Consider the following 16,833-nt stretch of genomic DNA (forward strand, 5'->3'; position numbering starts at 1 on the left):
GAGAAATTTGGGTGTAGTGATGGATGCAGACCTAAACTTAGAAAAACACATTAAGACAATAACAAAATCAGCTTACTATCACCTCAAGAATATATCAAGGATAAAAGATCTGATGTCTCAACAGGACCTGGAAAAACTAGTCCATGCATTCATCTTTAGTAGGCTTGATTACTGTAACAGCATCTTTACAGGTCTACCTAAAAAATCAGTCAGACAACTACAGCTCATTCAGAACTCTGCTGCTCGAGTCCTCACTAAGACCAAAAAAGTGGACCACATCAGTCCAGCTCTGAGGTCCTTACACTGGCTGCCTGTCCGTCAGAGGATAGACTTTAAAGTTCTGATGCTGGCCTATAAAGCTCTGAATGGTTTAGGACCAAAATACATCAATGACCTCCTGACCCAGTATGAACCATCCAGATCCCTCAGGTCATCTGGATCCGGTCTTTTATCAGTTCCCAGAGTCAGAACCAGACACGGAGAAGCTGCATTCAGCTTTTATGCTCCTTATATCTGGAACAAACTCCCAGAAAGCCTCAGATCAGCTGAAACACTCAGTTTATTTAAATCCAGGTTGAAGACTCACCTGTTCTCAGCTGCATTTGAATAAAGCACCAAATCCACACTTTAAGCTTAAATTTCAAAACTTACATTTAACTACTGATTTTATCTACTGTTCTGATTTTATCTGTTTTGATTTTATATACTGTTTTGTTTGTTTGTTTGTTTGTTAATTAGTTAGTTAGTTTATTTGCTTGTTTTAATCAATTTTAAATCATGCTTTTTATTTGTTCTTGTTTCTAATGTCTCTGTAAAGCACTTTGAATCACCTTGTTGTTGAATTGTGCTATACAAAAAAACTTGCCTTGCCTTGCCTTACTGCTCTAACTGCATTGAACTGAACTGAAGGATGTTTAGACCTGCAGCTGAAGATGAGGCACTGAAATGGTTTATTATGAGAAACACGGAAAGGTCACTAGGCTAATCGGTCACTAACTAACATTTCCTTATGTTAAACCCAAATAATTGTTTCAATTTAATAATTATATAGACTATCTCAGGGGTCCCCTATTAAAATAGCTGGAGGTCCACTACTTCCGCCATCCAATCAATCTGGGGTCCAAACATTTTAAATGAACCGACAAAAATATTTTTGTTCATTTTTGCTTAACATTTAATTAATAATATAGACATTTGTCTTGTAACTACTGATCAATTATTCATATGCCAATTAAATCATTTGCTGAACAGAAAAGAAGAGACCATGTACTATTTAACACTACTGGCTTGGACAACTGAAGGAACTCTAAATATAACCAGAGCAAAGCATGGGAAGAATGACAATAAGAACAATAAAATGTAAGTAGAGGAAAGAAATTACAATGAAATTGTGGAAAATTTAGTACAGATTCAAGAGAAATTAAATTTTCTGTTACAGTACACTTAAACTTAGGTGTCAGAAGGATGAAAATTTCCATAACACATTTGGGAGCTTTGAATCTTACTAAGACGATCAAGTAAAGAAGTACAGTTGTAGCTGATCAATTTGGATAAACTCCAACACCACAAACACTGAGAGAAGGTTGTGAGACTTAAATTAGCATAGGTATCATTAGAGGCCAAATACAATTTTTATTCCAGTGTGTGCTTTTTAATACTGCAAGGATTTTTAGACATGCGAGCCAAAAGTACTGACGCATTTTGGAGCCAGCTTCGTGTAGCTATTTAAGGAATGTTTGGAACCTTTCTTTGGCCTGAGGGTTGCTGCTTGATCACACCTTATATTGCCTCAATCCCCAGTGTATTTGATCTTCTATTTCCTGTAGCGCCACCTTTTTAAAAAATTATTTATAGCTACAAACAAGACCTACCACAAATCGTTTTACTTCCTTAACACAAATGAATAAGCCATGGCTTTAGTGTAATGTTACCAAAGCAGTGACTCATTTTCTGCTCAAACCTGCCACAGTTTCCCTGTGGTATTAACATTAAGTAGAGTCTTGAAGCGAAATGTGTTAAAGCTCTTCTTTCTTCTTCAAGATTATTTGCCGCACCATTTCAGCAATTTTAGGGCGAATTTCTTTGACAGAGACTTTTGGTCCCCATGCATCCACCACTTTGCCGTTAACGTCAATTAGATACTTCCAGAAATTCCAGTCAGGCTCCTTTCCAGATGCCTCTGTAAAAGATTAAATGACATAGATGTATGAATAACAGGTTCGTGTAAGCTTGTAACCTTTTAAAAAAAACATTATTTGTTTTAAGTTTTGCTTCAAAGGTTTCTATTTTTCCCCTCTCTTTTTTCTACACCGCACACGACTGCTCTCTCATAACCCCCCCCCAAAGAGGCAGTTACTCACCAAGAAGGTACTTGTAGACATTGTTGGCTCCAGTGCCAACAACAGCAATTTTGCTGAACAGAGGAAAGGAGACTGCGTAGACTCTGCGCACAAAGCTGTCAATCTCCTTGTCACTGCCAGGCTCCTGCTGTCCAAATTGGTTACAGGGGAAGGCTAGCACATTGAAGTGATATGGACCAAAGTCCCGCTGGAGCTGCTGCAGTTGATTGTAGTGTTCCTCAGTGAAGCCACATTCACTAGCTACGTTTACCACCAGGGAAACCTAAAGCCACCAGAAAACACTGTAAAAACACCACAAAAGCTTTCCTAGCTTAATATGTGTCAGTATATATGTTTCTTTAAACATGCATAATTAAATGAACTACTTGCAGTTTTATTTGCATGTAGTTCACATAAAGTTGGCAACCACTGGATTGAATCACCCCACTGTACAGTATATGTTGGATCTATAAAGCTATATGTGTTAGTTAAAGGTTGCCATTGACCAATTTTACAAGGCTGCTGAGGATGACACATTCAGTGAAGAGGCCACCTGCTATAACTGAAACAGATATGGATATTTTTTCATTAATTTATGTTAAATAACGGTTACTTTCACTGAGACCATATCTGATGTAAAATTGTTTGTTTAGTTGTCTCTTTTTAGACTATTTTTGTCTTTATTGCACTGTGACAGTGAAGATGGACAGCAAAGTGGAGAAGGCACTAGGGCTGGGCGATATGACCCAAAATTCATATCTTGATATTTTTTAGCTGGATGGCGATATACAATATATATCTCGATATTTTTTTAAGCCATAAGGTAAGAACAAAAAGAGAGTTCTTAGTCAAAGCTGTGTCCCAGATGTCACACAGGCACTTTTATTAACATACAGCGTAGATGTACATGAAGAAATTACTCAAAAATAAATTATCAGCATTTATTATATAATAATGCTCCATAAATAAAAGAAAACAATGATGTTTTTGTGCATAACAAAAAGCTCACAATTGTGCAGTCAAAATGTAAACTAAAAGACGCTGAGCATAACAAAGACAGATTTCACAGCTGCTCTTTTCCCAAGTTGTACTGCGTGACTGACAGCCTGGAGTTTGAAATCTGCTTTGTAACCGTGTCTCTTAACAGGTGCCATTTATGGTGCTTATACACACACAATACGGTAATATTACGTTGAAGCACAGTACGTATCACTCCGCGAGGCTCCGGAATACGGTAGCCTACTGCTCCGACAATCCATCAAGCGGTGCAGCTCCGTAGCTTTCCAAAGTGGAACTAAAACATTTCTTGACAGATTGCTGAGCGCCGTGTACCACATAAAATCGGTTCGCGGTCAGTAGGCACAACCAGAATTCATACATACAGAAAATGAAAGGATTTTAGGCCATGCATGTCGTTAGCGCGGTTAGCTCGCTAACACGTTGACGCCGTCCAGCCTCACACACGGGGCGATCCGCGGTAACTCGTTAACGGAGATTTGCCGTGTCCAGCTTGCCGTTGCCTGCAGGTGAAGCGATGGGGGAGGGGGGAGTTGTGTTCAGTGAAGGAGAGGCGAGGCCGAGTAACGTTGCAGAGAGACAAAAGTGGACGAAAGAAAGGCAAACTTGCGACTCCACGAGTATAATTATAACATAACATATACTATATCGATATAAACGATATTGTCACATCTTATATCTCGTACGAAAATATATCGATTTTTTTTTTTTTAAACTTGATATATCGCCCAGTCCTAGAAGGCTCACAGGCCAGACAAAGACTCCCCAGCCACAGCCCTAAAACATGACTGATCTAGAGCAGCGGACCCCAACCCTTGGGCCACGGACCAGTACCGGACCATGAGTTGTTTGGTTCCGGACTTGAGGCTTGGGTGTGAATTTTTTTTATGGTTTTTTTTGGTCTTTATCATTGTTTTTTATTGTTTTTATTGTTAACTCTGTTTCCCTGGGTGTTTTCCCGTGTGTTAAGAATTAATTTTTTTTTTTTTGGTACTGCTACTGGTTTTATTTTGTTGTATTTATCCACGACATCTTGCAGTCCGTGAAAATATTGTCGGACATAAACCATCGCGCAAAAAAGGTTGGGGACTGCTGCTCTAGAGGAGATCTACACGGAGGAATAAGCCACAATAGCAGCAACAGTGTGTGAAAACCTTGAAGACTTGCAGAAAACATTTGGCCTCTGTCATTGCAAACAAAGGGTATGTAACAAAGTATTGAGATGAACTTTTATTATTGACCAAATACTTATTTTCCACCACAATCTGCAAAGAAATTCTTTAAAAATCATACAATGTGATTTTCTGGATATTTTTTTCTCATTTTGTCTGTCATAGTTGAGGTATATCTATGATGAAAATTACAGGCCTCTGTCATCTTTTATATATATACACACACACACACACACACATATTGCCCCACTGTGTACAGACAGACAGGCTCCTTCTTCAAAAAAAGCAAAAGTGAAGTCTGGCCGTCCCACTGATTGACTAATTATTTGAACCACAGATAACTGTGATTTAGGCCTTTACATGTTACAGACGCCATTCACAGATACAGAGACTAATAAGTATCCTAATACACATTAATACATGTCACAGCTTCATACTTTAACTCGCAGTTAAACTACAGAAGATCATCACTGCAGAAGTATGGCTTCCTGAGAAAGCAGTGTGTAATCTTATCATCTAGTGACATCTGGTGTCAAGATAATACAATTGCAAGTCTGACATATATGACATGGGATACTGAAAATATCCACATCTCTAATAAATTAAGCTCTTTATGTGTCTGGTACCATATCTCAAAGACAGTTAATATGATTAACTTCAAACTTAGTGGGTGTAATGCTGAGAAGGTAGCGTATGGGGTCATTGGATGACTCCCATTTTTTGAATTAAAGTTACTGGTAGGGCTGCTGTTTTGGCAGTCCTTGATGCCTTTTATACAGTGGCCCTGAGAGGTCAAGAAAACACCAGCAAATAGAAATGCACCCCAAAATCACACAAAGCACAACTCTAGTTAAAATAAAACAAAACAAACAAAAAACTCGAACAAAATACAAGAAACCACAGTTACACTACAGTATGATCAAGGACTATAATCAGCATGCTGGAATCTGCGACAGTGGAGTGGGAGTTCATCCACAGAATGTGGATCTCACTGAAGAAGCAGCTGGTGTTGATTTATTAGTCACAAAGTACAAAGTCACAAAGTGCCGATATCTTATTTTTATAACTTAATAATAATGTGTGACACACATGCATATAGAATGAGAAGAGGGTGTGAAAAGAGTGAGGTGAGGTGAGGTAGGATGGAGGAGGGGAGACGGAAAACACAATAACCCATTAAATGAGAGTGACTCTGTTCGACTGTTTTCAACTATGGGATGTGCACAAGGACATCAAGGGAAAATGGTTCAAACAAGTCCTTGACATTATACTGCTGCAGATGTTATGTAGAAGTGCTTACCCTAATTATTAGGGTTATTTTTCTAATATTAAATGGTCTTTGCCTTGTAATATAAAGTGTCTTGAGGTGGCTTTTGTTGTGATTTAACACTATAAATACAACTGAACTGAAACTGAATATAACATTTTGAAGTGAGATGCAGTGAATAACTATCATGCTGTGCTACTGTTGTCTTCAACTGGTTCAAAGATCACCCATTTTTTGGACTCACTGAAAAAGAATGCAGGTTTAAAAGCATTTCCCACTGGCTTCACTTTTTAGACTATAGCTTTGCTTGTCTTTGGTATCCAGTACGTATTACTGAACATCTTTGAATGTCAGTGTGTGAGCAAGTGTCTTATCTTAATGGTTGTTTGTCTAATCTACAAGGCAGCACAGCAGGTCCAGCAAAGTTCTCATGTGTAATGGAACACCAGTTTTCAGTCTTGCTTTTACATTTAATTATTCCTTGCTGACATGAAATGTAAATTGGAACTTTACGTACACTCAACCCATTTAGGCACTGTACTAGTTACAGTAACTCTTCCTTAAAAAGTGCACCGCTACAGCTCTGTGGTGTACAAACTGTGTTCATTCACCTGTAGTGTGTGAAAGATTTATAGTCTAATTTGTCTGTTTGTGTTTATGGTTAAAACAAAATCCAGAGAGTCTTTCACCTTATTACAAAAAGGATATCTTTTTGAAAGATACCGTCTATAATAATCATTTAAAGCTCCATGATTAAGAATTTGGAAGCAAATAAAGTCAAAGACAGCTAAGTCAAAAAAGATGCAGTTTGTCTTATTATTATCATTTTATATGACGGATCTGATGACGGATAGAGTGAAGATAGAGTGAAGTCTTCAGACAGATTAGGGCTAACGCGGTCTGGTGATCCGTAACTTGTTTGAATGAAATCTCAGCACTTTCTGCAGCTTCAGGGGCTGCAGGCCTGCCACGTAGGCTATCCGGGCTACGTGACGGGACATCCCCACCAGCAGCCCACAATCAAACTGATTCTCATCACTGCTGTGTTAGTTATATCTACAAACAACATTTCATGGAGAGAAGTAAAAGAAAGAAAGAAGCCAACATTCCCATGCAACATTCATTCAAGCAAAGGGCTGGCGTGCCGAGAAACTGCGCTCTAACATCTGTAGTTTAAGCTGCTGTGAGTCGTACTTACCGAACCCCGATATTTCTCCAGAGATACCAGCTTACCCCTGCTATTCACAACTTTAAAAGTATAAAAGTCTTTCTGTTTGCTTTCAGCGAGGCTGAAGAAAGTCAGTAACACTGTGAGCACTGCAGGAAACATCTTTGCAGTCAAACCACCAGCGGAACCAAGATAAACTCCTGCAGTCTTTCTCCGTCCGCCCCGCAGTCACCAGCAGTCTGCGCACCTCCTCTGCACTCAAGCTACACACAGCGATCAGCGTTTCCTGGGCAGGAAGCGCTTAACAAAAATAAAAGTCTTATTGGTCTTCGGTTGTATTCGGTATGAGCAGAAACTAGCAATTTAGCCTGTAAACTCGTGAGGAAAGTGTGTCTTGATGTCTCAGAATAACGGACCTGAGGCCCAGTTTAGGGTGCATTCCAGTTTTATTCAGGAAGGTTCCGTGAGAGCAGTGACCCAGAAGTATCTGTGTGGCGCCTTGGAGCAGTTCTAATTGTCCAAATACTACCAAATACTAAGGAAATAGTTGCTTTATCGCCACTTTTAGTATAAACTGGGATCATCCTTTATGAAAAGAGAGGAAAAAATGCCATTTCATAATTCATAGCAATGGACCATACATTCCTCCAACAAAGTTGACAAAGTGACACAGATCATTATCATTTATAGCTATATTTTACAATTCTGACTCGTGCCCAGTTGTTACCTTGCATGAAAAACACAGATTTTCATGAACTCTCGGTGTAGATCATGAACTGCGTGAACTGAGAAGTGTATTAAAAGCTCTGTAAGATTAAGGTTTGTCATATATATATATATATATATATATATATATATATATATATATATATTTTTTTTTTTTTTACATATGTGTGTGTGTGTGTGTGTGTGTGTGTGTGTGTGTGTGTGATTTTGTGTTTTTCTTTGTGTCAGTTGGGATAATGAATGGAGGGAATTTTATTTTAGCCACAGACATCCTGAAGTAGGATGTCTATGGCTGTGATACAATGTAGCTATTTTATTTTAGAGGCTATGGGACAGGTTTATTAAGCAAAGCAAATGACTGTGATGCTGCAATCACAGTGTGATCTATTAACAGTGTTCTTTAATTTATATATAAAGACCAGCCAGTGCATTTCAGCAATTAGTAACCAGCATTATACCAAGAGCAGCGCAAATTATTGACTCAGAAACCTGCTAACCTGATGAGGGAGGATTAGGGCAAGTATGACGTAGGCCTATCAACAAAAATAATATAGCATAAGTTCAGCATTTACTCTTTAGGTGTTTCTTGCTGAAAACAGAGCAAAAATTCAGATGATTGAGAGGAGGATGAATGAGAATTTATATGTTTCTGATTCAGGGATAACTATTCTAAGGGAAATTGCTGGGCACTGTGCTTTAGGTACTTAAGTGAAGGGCAGTTATCCAGAGGAAAACTGCATTATTATATACTATTCCACCATATGAGCATGTGAAACTCAAATTGCACTTCTTTTCCTTATAGATCTTGGATCCAGATCTGGGATCTCCTTCCAGGTCTGGACAAGTGCATCAGCTAGACCAGGTCCTGGACAGTCTGACGTGTAACCAGGTGGAGTGAGATGGACCTAAACACAATGTGCCAGAGTTGTTCTATCGGTGTTCTATTAGGTCAGGCAAGCTTTGGTGCCTGTAAATGGAATCAATTCCTTGATCCACCAGAAACTATTTGCATACTCTTGCCATGTGATGCCAAGCACCAAGAGAAACTAAGATTCAGTGTACCAATGTAGGGTTTGACACTGGGTTCAAGGATTTCATCCAGATACCAAATAGCAGTCATTTGGTATCTGGCATGTAGAGTTCTATGTGTCCCTCCATGGATATGTCAGTGACCCACTACCAAACTGATCATGCTGAATGATGCTACAAGCAACATAACACTCTTCACAGCTTCTCCAGACACTAATATATATATATATATATATATATATATATATATATATATATATATATATATATATATATATATATATATATATATATATATATATATAGATATAGCGAGAGAGGGGGGGAGAGGGAGAGAGAGAAAGGGTGTTGTATACAAAACAAGGACCTTCCTAGTAGTACATGAACGCGGCACGAAACACGCCCCTCTTCATCATCACTGGCACTCCCACAATGCAGCGGGGTAATGTATTAACATGGCGTCAATGCTTGCTGTTTTGACCAGGGCCGTGGGATTTGAAAACATTATGTAGACCAGAACCATGGAGATAGCTAAACAATAATTTCGAATCAACTTAAGAGTTCGAAAGTAAGTCAGTGCGTGCTCTGTTGTGTTGCAATGGTTTAAGCGTCTCCTTTGTGTTTTTTATGACTTGCGGCTGTGTAGTAAGTGAGTACCAGTATTATTTATTTCCCGTAGCTAGCTCAGGCGGACGACCGGGCATCGCAGCTAACCTCAGTAACATTACGGAGAGGGCTAACAACGTACTCTGCAGAGCAAAGCAACCCCAGGAAGTAAGCGTGAAGCATTCCCATAACGTAAGACGGTACATTTAACCTTTAATGGTAAGCTTTTTAAGTTAATTCTATTTTAACGCATTTTTTTTCTCTGCCTGATGGCATCTTCCTCCCTTATTTGTTGCTCGGAAGTTTAGCTAACTGTGTGTGTTAGCTTTCGGTGTTGTGTTTAAGTTTGTTTTTCTCTAAACTGAAACACACGGAAGCCCCAGTGAGTAGTAATGTCTGCAACCCCCAACCTGTGGTTTACTGTAAAACGAAATTAATCTCCAACTGCGATAGTGGAGGTGGATTTCCAGGAACAGACCTGGGGGGAAAGCAATCAGGGTGGTAAACTGTCTATTTGGCATTTGTGTTTGATCTAAAAACGCTAGTTTGATTACGTTGGAACTACGATGCTAACTTTTGTTTGATTAATTTCGGCATTTTATAGACAAATTGGTCTGTTGCTTTATGACGAATGAAAATGATCATTAGCAGCAGTGTGGATCTCTGTGCTAAACGATTTTTGTTTTAACTGAGAATATTACAAACGAGCTTTATAAATTGTACTGTATGTGCACATCTGTCATAGTTTTTGTTTAGTGTGCTCACAAGATATTTTAGTTTGATTTCATAAAAACTTATTGATGTGCTCACTTGGTAACTTGGCTCTGGGATTTTCTGTGTTCAGCGTGGACAATGCATAATAAAAATGATCTGTTTGAACTCTAAAGACAAAGTTAAAGTTGCTCTGTAACGCCCCCCGCTCATCTTTATTACTTTTAAACAATGATAAATCCTTTAAACAAAATAGTAAAAGGTAAAGATCTGACCCAAAATTAACTCAACACTTCCTTATTTATTTATAACTTGATTATTCACCTTTTTAATGAGTCAAAGTCAACTCTTTTAAAAAATAAAGGGAAAAAATCTGTTATTAAAAAAAAAGTTTTAAATAAACAAACTAACAATTATGAACTAAAGATTTTTCTCTAAGTTACTCATTCAAAGTTTACATATGCATTCGGCTGAATTGTTAAAACAATGCACAACACATTATTTCACTGCAGATACAATTTATTTTTTCTTCTTTTCCTAGACTTTGGGTGGCCTGCCTCCCTGGCCATCTTCAGTGTGGTGTTGACTCCACCAGGAATAAGAGCAGAAGAAACAAAGGGATGGATGAGTCCTTGACTCCAGTAAAGACAGTCAAACAGTCTCAGCTCAGAGGAGCTAAAGCTTTATCCACTGAGAAATCAAATAAAGAGACTCTTGTGCAGAGAGAGGGTCATAAGTCTGCAAGCCGCAGCAAAGAAAACAGCACGACTGCCAAGGATGAACATAATATAGGCAGCCAGGTTAGCCGTGGGCAGGGCAAGACTTCTACAGATACTCCCCAGGACAAGAGAAGAGGTCGGCCATCCAGATTGAGTAGGCTGACTGGAAGAACGGGTTCTGGGGAGAGAGGCAAAGGAAAAGGGGCAAGCTTACAGCAGCACCTGGTGCCACAGGCTTCTGAGTCCAGAACATCTCTTTCTGCAGACAGCAGCCCCTCAGCAAACAAAGAGAGCAGGTCTTCTGTAGTGCCTGTTACCCCTGACAAAGGGCTTACAGAGCAGGCTAGGAGCTCTACTAGAGCCCTGGCAAAAGAAAAATCCCAAGGTGGGTTGTAAAGCATTTTTCCTGAAATGAAGAAGTCTTCTTCATCAAATAGAGCTCCAGTAAAGTGCTTTGTGTTTGCTGTTTTTTTTAGTGTTGAAAGCCGCAACACTGATGAATCAGTCTGTGCAAGAGGGCCCAGAGGTGAGGCCCACTGTGGAGGAAGGACCTCTCACAGAGCAACAGCTGGGCCTCCGACAGGCAGAGGAGCGTCTCCGCAGAGACTACATCTACCGACTGCTGAAAGTGAGAAAACCACTCAGTATAACCTTTGTATACCAAATTTTAATAATATGTATGTAATAGGTCCAGAGTTGCTAAATTACTTGACAGTGCAATAATTTTTTTTAATTTGCATTTTTCCACATGTGGCTTTTTAAAATTTTTATACATCTTAATTAGAATGTGTTCATAACTTTATTTTTGAGATACATCGATTTTTATGATACACTTATTTTCATAAACAGCAGCACAAATGAAAATATCCAAATGGAATGGCTCTTCTGTAAATAAAGGGTTAACTAAAGCTTGAGGACATTTTGGCAGTAAGGTCTTGCCTTTACATTGGAATAAATCAGCTTACAATTTAGCTATAAAGCAGATTGCTACTGTACTATAATAATTATCTAATTGTCTAGTTAAATTAAACATGGGAAAAAATAGTAGCACACAGGCAGATCATGTGTTAAATCTCATTTTCATTTTTGGTGCTAACCTAAATGTGATCATTCTAATTAAACATTGATGCACTGATCATTGATGGCTAATCATTTCTGTCTCATATAAATGGGGAAAAAAGACTAAAAGGCTCATTCTAATAGAAAAGTCTGAGTAAACTCAAGATTGAGCTCAGTTTAAACTGGACGCATTATCGTATTTTTCTACCATTTGGACCATGGTGAAGCCCCTCAGTTCATCTAATTGGCTGCTCCTCTTTAAAATACAAACCAAACCCAAACTGTTCACTGTCTCTAAGATCATACTTAGCAAAGACGGCCTGAAACACATTCTAGAGTAGTCGGAAGGTTTTGGCTGATGGGAATTTCCTGTACATAAGCTGAGCTTATTTTTATGAAGCCCTGATAATGTTTGATATGAACATTCAGTTTTTAAACAGGATGTATAACAGGATCTGTTCTTCCTAATTTTCGCTATTTCATTCTTCTGTTACCTTGAGTCATTTTCAGAATGTGTGTTTTTGGTTTTTTTTGTACTGGGCACTTTTTTTTTTTTTTTTTAAATCTCCACCCAGCATGGCAAGGTGAGATCCACTGTTTAATTATAAGCTGGAGGATCCAAATAACAAATCCCCCACATGTAGAGAACATAAATTGATTGCCTATGTCTTTGTTTTTACAGCAGTCCCCTGAGTACCCAAACTACCAGTACATATGCAAGCTGTGCTCTGTGCACATTGAGAACATTCAAGGAGCACACAAACACATCAAGGAAAAGAGACACAAAAAAAACATAATGGTAAGTACTTGTGATATACTGGTGTTTATCTGAGTGGACTGATAGGAAGATTTTAAAATAGTTTACACATTCTGCTTGTGACATGTTAGGAGAAACAAGAGGAAAACGAGCTGCGTGCCCTGCCACCTCCTTCTGCTGCTCAGCTGTGGGCTGTCAATGCCGCTGTCCTAGAAACTGCCAGGCAGCAAGGGATATCAGATGAAGACTTTGAGATTCGAAAGACAGTGGTCAGCAGGATGGAGATCATTATACAGAAACACCTCACAGGTTGTATGATGTGATCGCATCCAGTCAATTCCTTGATTTTATCTTTATTGACAGTTGGCAGTCTTTCTGTGAGAGTTATTCTGCGTAGACTATAGATCTGCCTGACGTTGATTCTTTGGTTTCCAGCTTGTTCACTCCGTCTCTATGGTTCGTGTCTTACCCGTTTTGCCTTCAAGACAAGTGATATCAACATTGATGTCACCTACCCTCCCTCAGTAAGTCTGCTGCTAATAGTTTGCAATCCATTTACTCTTAACACAAAAGCACAATGACAGCAGTGACCTTTTCTTATGTCTGTTCAGATGACACAACCTGAAGTCTTAATTCAGGTGCTGGAAATCCTCAAAAACAGTCGTAAGTTTTCTCAGTTGCATTTTATATTAAGTTGATGTGCTGGTTATTAAGCTGTATATAACTCCAGATTAGCTGAATGCTGTTTCGGGTCCCCCCCCCCCCCCCATCTGCATTTTTTGTTTTCAATTTGGCTGAAACCCATCATTTAAAAAAACAAAACAAACAGTAATTGATTGTTTTCTCCCTAGCCGAGTTTTCTGAGGTGGAGTCAGACTTCCATGCCAAAGTACCTATCGTGTTCTGTCGGGATGTTAGCAGGTGAGCATTAGCAGGATCTCTTTTTGTCCCTCCATGTTGTATGTCTATGACACAGCATTATCTTCAGTGACAGAATAAGTTAAATGTAAGGCTAGGGAGTATAGGGCTGCTCGATTATGGCAAAAATGATAATCACGATTATTTTCACTGAAATTGAGATCTCGATTATTTGACAATATTTATTTAACCCTTTAAGACCTACTGTAGAACCAAGTCTGCCAGAGCTTATATTATTATTTTTTTTTACATGTTGTAGTGCCATTTGTGGGAACATTTCAAGTTGCTATACATCAATACAACTGTTAATGCATACATATTATTAAAATATGGGCTATAAGTCCATAGTAACTACATTAATTGCAAAAAAAAGTTCAATAAACTACAAAAAAAATTTAAAATCGTTTTTGTTTTGTTTTTTTACATATATTTCTACTTGGAGAAATATAAGAGGTTTATCCCTCAAAAGTTTAAATACAAAAAAGTTGCAAAAAATAGTTTACAACAACAGGAAATTTATTTTGAGTGTCTTCATAGTTTTATTTTGGAGATACAGCAATTTTTATATACTGCAGGAAAAACAAAAAAACAATCCTATGATGCAAATTTGCAAAGAAAACAGCACGTGCATTAAAATAAACTATTTCCAGCAGTGCAATTCGAGTTCTAAGCATCCCAGCAACTATTCAGAAAAGTCAAACATGACTTATAAAAACACCAGTATAGGCTTTTAAGGCCTACAAGTAAAAAAACTACATTTTCCGCGAAAATGACGCCACTTCCGGTTTTGGGCAGGAAATGGCGGACATGCGAACTACCTGTTTCAATGTGCGAAGTGTTACGAACAGCTGATCGGATCGGCAAAGCCTGTTGTGGAATATTATGTTTTTGTTCCTGCAAGCGCTTTTTATGCAATTTTTATACACACAGGCTTAAATACAGTCCCGATCAAAAGTTTAAGACTACCTCAAAAATGGCAAATCATATTTTGCATGGTTGGGTCTTAACAAGGTTCCAAGTAGAGCTCCAACATGCAACAAGAAGAAATGGGAGAGAGAGATAAAAAAAAAAAATTTTTAGAGCATGCAATTTATTGAAAACGCTTAAACTAAAAAAGGCAGTTTTACACCTGATCAAAAGTTTAGGACCACATGCCTTTAAATGGCCAAATCTGTGCAAAAATATGGAGTCATTGTCTGTCAGGTAGTCACTGATGGCAAAGACAAAAAAAAATGTTCCACTTTTCTAATGTAGTCGGGTTGTTGAACTGCATAAGCAGGGTCTTTCACAGCACGCCATCGCTGCTGACGTGGGGCTCAATAAAACAGTCATTTGGAATTTCTTAAATCAGCGGTCCCCAACCTTTTTTGCGCCACGGACCGGTTTATGCCCGACAATATTTTCATGGACCGACCTTTAAGGTGTCGCGAATAAATACAACAAAATAAAACTAGTACCGGTACCGAAAACAAGAAAATTTATTCATAACACACATGAAAAGACCAAGGAAAACAGAGTAAACGATAACAAAATAACGCTGAAAACCGATAAAAACCCCGAAAACTATACATTTCACACCTGAGCCTCAACTCTCGTGGCCCGGTACCAAACGACTCACGGACCGGTACCGGTCCGAGGCCCGGGGGTTGGGGACCGCTGTCTTAAATGATCCTGAGGATTATGGAACAAAAACATCAGGTGGAAGACCCCCCCACCCCCCCCCCCCCCCAAAAAAAAAAAAAAAAAAAATTCACCAGCAGTGAGCCTGATGATCCTGTTGGCTGTCCTTGAAGAAACTGGACGATCCTCGATCAGCGTTACTGGGGCTGCAGTCGGCACCGGTGTTACTGGTGCTGACTGGAGCCCCATAACTATCAGACGGCATCTGAGACTGAAGGGCTTCAAAAACAAAAAATGTCTTCAGGGACCTCATCTCCTTGAACGCCACAGAACTGGCCATTTGGACTTTCCAAGAGAGCACCAAACATAGAATTTTTAAAGGTGGAAGAAAGTTTAAGTGTTTGATGCGAAAAAAAAAAAATTAACCTTCATGGTCTGATGGATCCCACTTGCAATGTTTTCTATGCACCACAGTGGAGGGGGGGCCATAATGGAATGGGATGCCTTTTCCTTCAGTGGAGCAATTGAGGGTTCTGGAGGTGCAGGAATGTCAAACGGCTGTTGGCTATGTCCAGATGTTTCAGAGAGCATCTTTCGTGACTGAGGGCCCTCCTCTGTGTGGTTACGACTGGGTTTTTCAACAGGACAATGCTACAGTACACAATGCCCGCAGGACAAGGGACTTCTTCCAGGAGAATCACAGGTTTTTTGGAGGTGTGGTCCTAAACTCGAACAGCTGTAAAACATCCTGTTTGAGTTCAAGCATTGTTTTAATCTCCCAAGACCCGAACTCTTTCATGGCTTGCATTTTTAATTTTTCTTTGATATTTGGGCTGATTGTTTTTACATTCATCCGGTCCCAAAGAATTACGAGATTGTTTTTTTGTTTACCTAGTTTTATGTTTCTGAGAAAAATGAGAGCCACATTCGTTTTAAATTTTGATAGAACAGTGGCAGTATAATGTCCTCGTAAGTGGATATCAGGCCCTTGTAGAAAAAAAATTAAGTATTTTGGTCTAGACAACCCAAAATGTGATGTCCACATATGTGGATGCCAGGTCCTAGGAGGCTTAAAAAACAAATGTTTTGCTCACTCCCATTTCTTCTTGTTGAATGTTAAGGGTCTACTTGGAACCTTGTTAAGATCAAACTATACAGTAAATTACTTTTTTTTTGCTTGCTATTTTTCAAGTGGTCTTAAACTTTGGATCAGCACTGTATACACATCCAGCCCAGTAACATTTAGATAAATGTCGCTTTAACAAGTTGCACCTTGACCAGATGGTTTTGGTAGCCATCAACAAGCATCTGAGATAATTTTGACTCTATATTTGACTGTTCTCCTTGGCAGAATTGGTACCTGGCTTTTAAGCACAGCTGTAGGTAAATAAAAGCAATCCCAAATCATAAGCAATGCTTCACCGTGCCTGTGATGCACTTTTGATAGAAGTTTTTCCATTCCTCCCACTCACACTTACCTTTCAGAATTGTGTTTTTTTTTTTTTTTTTTTTATCAGATTGGAACACATTTTCTCTCATGCCTTTTGGAGAGTTGATGCATTTCTTTGTAAGCTGTAACCAGTTTTTTGTTTGCTTTTATCCACTTTGATGTATATGATATATCTAATGCTTTGTAAGTGGTTTTTAAAAAACAAAAAACTGACTAATACCTTTCGACCGCTAGACTTTGATGCTTTTTAGGCTCTTAGCAAACCATGACTTCTG

General features: G+C 38.8%; 2 protein-coding genes across 4 annotated transcripts in view; one reads left to right on the forward strand and one right to left on the reverse strand.

The window, feature by feature from the left end:
• Positions 1-383: 383 nt before the first annotated feature.
• Positions 384-7,210, reverse strand: gpx7 (glutathione peroxidase 7). Its single transcript, XM_085436696.1, has 3 exons — positions 6,994-7,210; positions 2,361-2,622; positions 384-2,179 (listed from the first exon to the last, which is right to left on the reverse strand). Exons 1-3 carry the CDS (start codon positions 7,123-7,125, stop codon positions 2,016-2,018), a joined length of 558 nt encoding a protein of 185 aa, XP_085292822.1. The 5' UTR covers positions 7,126-7,210; the 3' UTR covers positions 384-2,015.
• Positions 7,211-9,162: 1,952 nt separating this feature from the next.
• The window catches only part of tut4 (terminal uridylyl transferase 4), a 41,728-nt gene continuing 34,057 nt past the window's right edge, over positions 9,163-16,833 (forward strand). Inside the window, exons 1-9 of one of the 3 annotated variants that reach the window (XM_085437508.1) lie at positions 9,163-9,286; positions 9,398-9,543; positions 10,577-11,139; positions 11,231-11,382; positions 12,496-12,612; positions 12,702-12,879; positions 13,006-13,094; positions 13,182-13,233; positions 13,422-13,491. In XM_085437508.1, the coding sequence (XP_085293634.1) occupies positions 10,656-11,139; positions 11,231-11,382; positions 12,496-12,612; positions 12,702-12,879; positions 13,006-13,094; positions 13,182-13,233; positions 13,422-13,491 (1,142 nt within the window). In that variant the 5' untranslated portion in view covers positions 9,163-9,286; positions 9,398-9,543; positions 10,577-10,655. Of the gene's footprint in view, positions 9,544-10,576; positions 11,140-11,230; positions 11,383-12,495; positions 12,613-12,701; positions 12,880-13,005; positions 13,095-13,181; positions 13,234-13,421; positions 13,492-16,833 lie in introns of all 3 variants that reach the window. The other 2 variants (XM_085437507.1, XM_085437509.1) reach the window with 2 other exon arrangements.

Source organism: Copadichromis virginalis, linkage group LG17 (genome assembly GCF_057382275.1).
Source record: "Copadichromis virginalis isolate Kocher_CV1m ecotype Utaka linkage group LG17, C_Virginalis_male_GT1.1, whole genome shotgun sequence".
NCBI classification, from domain to species: domain Eukaryota; kingdom Metazoa; phylum Chordata; class Actinopteri; order Cichliformes; family Cichlidae; genus Copadichromis; species Copadichromis virginalis.

Coding starts and splice junctions, on each gene's coding strand:
- gpx7 (XM_085436696.1), bottom strand. CDS start 7,125: ATGTTTCCTGCAGTGCTCACAGTGTTACTGACTTTCTTCAGCCTCGCT. Junction 2,623..6,993: donor TGGAGAAATATCGGGGTTCG/GTAAGTACGACT, acceptor TGGTGGCTTTAG/GTTTCCCTGGTGGTAAACGT. Junction 2,180..2,360: donor TGTCTACAAGTACCTTCTTG/GTGAGTAACTGC, acceptor AATCTTTTACAG/AGGCATCTGGAAAGGAGCCT.